Below are 4,491 nucleotides of genomic sequence, written 5' to 3' on the forward strand. Positions count from 1 at the left end.
ATGAACATCTTTACTAAGGTCCCAGGATTAGCCCAACAAACCAGGTACGTTCCCAGAGCCAGCCCCCCCGCCCCCAGAGGGGGTGGGCCCGTCTCCACCTCCTGCTGCTCCTCCCTCAATCCCCTGCAGAGAGATGATGGCTGATGGAGACGTGCACATAAACATTTTAGATTTTAACACTAATCTGCTCTGGATCAAATTCTCAAATGGACCCGTTTAAATCATCTGCACTTTGTTTTCTTCTCTGTGTTCCATCATCTGATGTGAATCTGAGTGATGATTGTGTTATGTCTGTTTATTGAAATGCTCCTGTATCTACAGCAAGCTGGGGTCTGTGCTCCAACGCGCCTTCTACGGGTCCAGTGGGAGGGTGAGTCCAACTAGCACCGGCCGTTCTGTAGAAACAAGCTTCGAACCACGAGAGTCTGAAAGTTCTGTGGCTCGAGTGAAGCTGAGCAGAACGATTCGGTAGATTTAATCGTGGATTCTTCGTTGGAACAACATGTGAAACGTTTGCTGTTCATCAGATGTGATGATTATGATGAGAAATGTCTCAGTTTGGGTTTTATGGATTTTTTTAATTAAGATTGAAAACGCTAACATCAGTCTGGGGTCTGGGACTGACTCTGTATTCATGAATATTTTAATCTTTTCATGAATTTGATGTTGCAGAAACAGTTTGTCTGTATTCGTGTTAAAGTTCAACATCATGGAAATATTAGTTTTGTGTTTTTTTTGCTGAGAATCAGATGAGAAGTTTCTCTCATGTGTGTTCAGGTGATTAGCCTTTAGCTTAGCATCAAAACTACCAACCGCTGCTTTGGTTTGGTTCCAAACAAAAAATAAAAAGTACCAACATGTTGTATCTCAACTGTTTGACCTGCGGAAACCGAACATTCAAACAAACTGGATTCTGTTCTGTGATTCTCAGTGTGTGAACGTGTGATTCTCAGTGTGTGAACGTGTGATTCTCAGTGTGTGAACGTGTGATTCTCAGTGTGAACGTGTGATTCTCAGTGTGTGAACGTGTGATTCTCAGTGTGAACGTGTGATTCTCAGTGTGAACGTGTGATTCTCTCAGTGTGTGAACGTGTGATTCTCAGTGTGTGAACGTGTGATTCTCAGTGTGTGAACGTGTGATTCTCTCAGTGTGTGAACGTGTGATTCTCAGTGTGTGAACGTGTGATTCTCTCAGTGTGTGAACGTGTGATTCTCAGTGTGTGAACGTGTGATTCTCAGTGTGTGAACGTGTGATTCTCAGTGTGTGAACGTGTGATTCTCTCTGTGTGTGAACGTGTGATTCTCAGTGTGTGAACGTGTGATTCTCAGTGTGTGAACGTGTGATTCTCAGTGTGAACGTGTGATTCTCAGTGTGTGAACGTGTGATTCTCTCAGTGTGTGAACGTGTGATTCTCAGTGTGTGAACGTGTGATTCTCTCAGTGTGTGAACGTGTGATTCTCAGTGTGTGAACGTGTGATTCTCAGTGTGTGAACGTGTGATTCTCTCTGTGTGTGAACGTGTGATTCTCAGTGTGTGAACGTGTGATTCTCAGTGTGTGAACGTGTGATTCTCAGTGTGAACGTGTGATTCTCAGTGTGTGAACGTGTGATTCTCTCAGTGTGTGAACGTGTGATTCTCAGTGTGTGAACGTGTGATTCTCTCAGTGTGTGAACGTGTGATTCTCAGTGTGTGAACGTGTGATTCTCAGTGTGTGAACGTGTGATTCTCTCTGTGTGTGAACGTGTGATTCTCAGTGTGTGAACGTGTGATTCTCAGTGTGTGAACGTGTGATTCTCTCAGTGTGTGAACGTGTGAACGTGTGATTCTCAGTGTGTGAACGTGTGATTCTCAGTGTGTGAACGTGTGAACGTGTGATTCTCAGTGTGTGAACGTGTGATTCTCAGTGTGTGAACGTGTGATTCTCAGTGTGTGAACGTGTGATTCTCTCTGTGTGAACGTGTGATTCTCAGTGTGTGAACGTGTGATTCTCTCTGTGTGTGAACGTGTGATTCTCTCTGTGTGTGAACGTGTGATTCTCAGTGTGTGAACGTGTGATTCTCTCAGTGTGTGAACGTGTGATTCTCAGTGTGTGAACGTGTGATTCTCTCAGTGTGTGAACGTGTGATTCTCTCAGCGTGTGAACGTGTGATTCTCAGTGTGTGAACGTGTGATTCTCTCAGTGTGTGAACGTGTGATTCTCAGTGTGTGAACGTGTGATTCTCTGTGTGTGAACGTGTGATTCTCTCAGTGTGTGAACGTGTGATTCTCAGTGTGTGAACGTGTGATTCTCTCAGTGTGAACGTGTGATTCTCTCAGCATGTGAACGTGTGATTCTCAGTGTGAACGTGTGATTCTCTCAGTGTGTGAACGTGTGATTCTCAGTGTGAACGTGTGATTCTCTCAGTGTGTGAACGTGTGATTCTCAATGTGTGAACGTGTGATTCTCTCAGTGTGTGAACGTGTGATTCTCAATGTGTGAACGTGTGATTCTCTCAGTGTGTGAACGTGTGATTCTCTCAGTGTGTGAACGTGTGATTCTCAGTGTGTGAACGTGTGATTCTCAGTGTGTGAACGTGTGATTCTCAGTGTGAACGTGTGATTCTCTGTGTGTGAACGTGTGATTCTCTCAGTGTGTGAACGTGTGATTCTCTGTGTGAACGTGTGATTCTCAGTGTGTGAACGTGTGATTCTCAGTGTGTGAACGTGTGATTCTCTCAGTGTGTGAACGTGTGATTCTCAGTGTGTGAACGTGTGATTCTCAGTGTGAACGTGTGATTCTCAGTGTGAACGTGTGATTCTCTCTGTGTGAACGTGTGATTCTCTCAGTGTGTGAACGTGTGATTCTCTCAGTGTGTGAACGTGTGATTCTCAGTGTGTGAACGTGTGATTCTCTCTGTGTGAACGTGTGATTCTCAGTGTGTGAACGTGTGATTCTCAGTGTGTGAACGTGTGATCGTGTGATTCTCAGTGTGAACGTGTGATTCTCTCTGACCCAGGTGACCCTGTTCGAGCAGAGGAACTTCGCAGGCCGGAGACTGGACCTGAGTTCCGACTGTGCCCGACTCAGTGACAAGAACTTCCCAGAGCGATGCAACTCTGTGCAGGTGGAGAGCGGAGCGTGAGTCCACAGCGCCATCTAGAGCTCAGCCCACGTCACTGCCACACACCAGAGAAATGATATCAGGGAGTTTTCATAGAATGAGGTCGACAAGAGAACACGTGAAAGAATAAATATTATAAAATAAGCAATAAAATAGAAAATACTATGAATTAGAAATACAGGGAAATATAAATTATAAAATATAAACCTTTCACCACAGATGTAAATATTTGACTCTTCCTCTTTGTCTCTTTGTCTCTTTGACTCTTTGTCTCTTTGACTCTGACTCTTTGACTCTTTGACTCTTTGTCTCTTTGACTCTGACTCTTTGACTCTTTGTCTCTTTGTCTCTTTGACTCTGACTCTTTGACACTTTGACACTTTGACTCTTTGACTCTTTGTTTCTGACTCTTTGACTCTGACTCTTTGACTCTTTGACTCTTTGTTTCTGACTCTTTGACTCTGACTCTTTGACTCTTTGACTCTTTGACTCTTTGTTTCTGACTCTTTGACTGACTCTTTGACTCTGACTCTTTGTTTCTGACTCTTTGACTCTTTGACTCTTTGAATCTGACTCTTCTCCTCAGGTGGATCGGTTATGAGCATGAGAACTTCCGGGGCCGTCAGTACCTGTGGGACATGTCTGACCGAGGAGAGTACAACTGCTACGACAAGTGGTGCGCTCAGGTGGACCACGTGTCCTCGGTGCGCTCCGTCAAACAGGTGAAGACATGAAACGGATCAAATCAGATAAATACACAGGTCACCGCTGCTGCATCTGCCACACCTACAGTTACAGTTAGTTACAGACAGTTAAATACTTGTGTGACCTCCAGGACACCAACCCAGCCAAAGCTCAGCTGTTTGAGCGAGCCGGTTACTCCGGTAAGAAGATGGAGATCCAGGACGACATCCCCAACCTGATGAGCCGCTACAGCCTCAACAGGGTCGCCTCCATCCGGGTCCTCGGGGGAGCGTGAGTGCAGCAGCTGCAGCTTGCTCTCTGCTGGTAGAGTCACAGACATCCTCTCATCCAACTCCTCTGTGTGTGTCTGTGTGTCTGTGTGTGTCTGTGTGTGTGTCTGTGTGTGTCTGTGTGCAGGTGGGTGGTGTATCAGGAGCCAAACTACAGAGGACCTCACTACATTCTGGAGAAACGTGATTACAACAACTTCTCTGACTGGGGCAGCCAGAACAACACGGTGGGCTCCATGCGCCGCGTCCGCTTCAACTGAGCATCAGTTCCATCGCTGCCACCAACATCTTCATCAGCATCACCAGCATCATCATCATCATCATCATCATGATGCTGTGAACACGACTTCCACACATCATGACCCCTGTCAGCTCTACACACAATAAAACTTATTTTAGTAATAAACCTTCAAAA

At 45.4% G+C, this 4,491-nt stretch overlaps 1 protein-coding gene across 1 annotated transcript; it reads left to right on the top strand.

The window, feature by feature from the left end:
- crybgx (crystallin beta gamma X) lies at positions 1–4,491 on the top strand. The gene is made up of 6 exons (XM_034569829.1): positions 1–44; positions 322–370; positions 2,998–3,119; positions 3,689–3,824; positions 3,938–4,077; positions 4,204–4,491. The coding sequence occupies exons 1-6, from the start codon at positions 1–3 to the stop codon at positions 4,334–4,336; spliced, it is 624 nt and encodes a 207-aa protein (XP_034425720.1). The 3' UTR covers positions 4,337–4,491.

Source organism: Hippoglossus hippoglossus, chromosome 3 (assembly GCF_009819705.1).
Source record: "Hippoglossus hippoglossus isolate fHipHip1 chromosome 3, fHipHip1.pri, whole genome shotgun sequence".
Classification (NCBI taxonomy): Eukaryota; Metazoa; Chordata; class Actinopteri; order Pleuronectiformes; family Pleuronectidae; genus Hippoglossus; species Hippoglossus hippoglossus.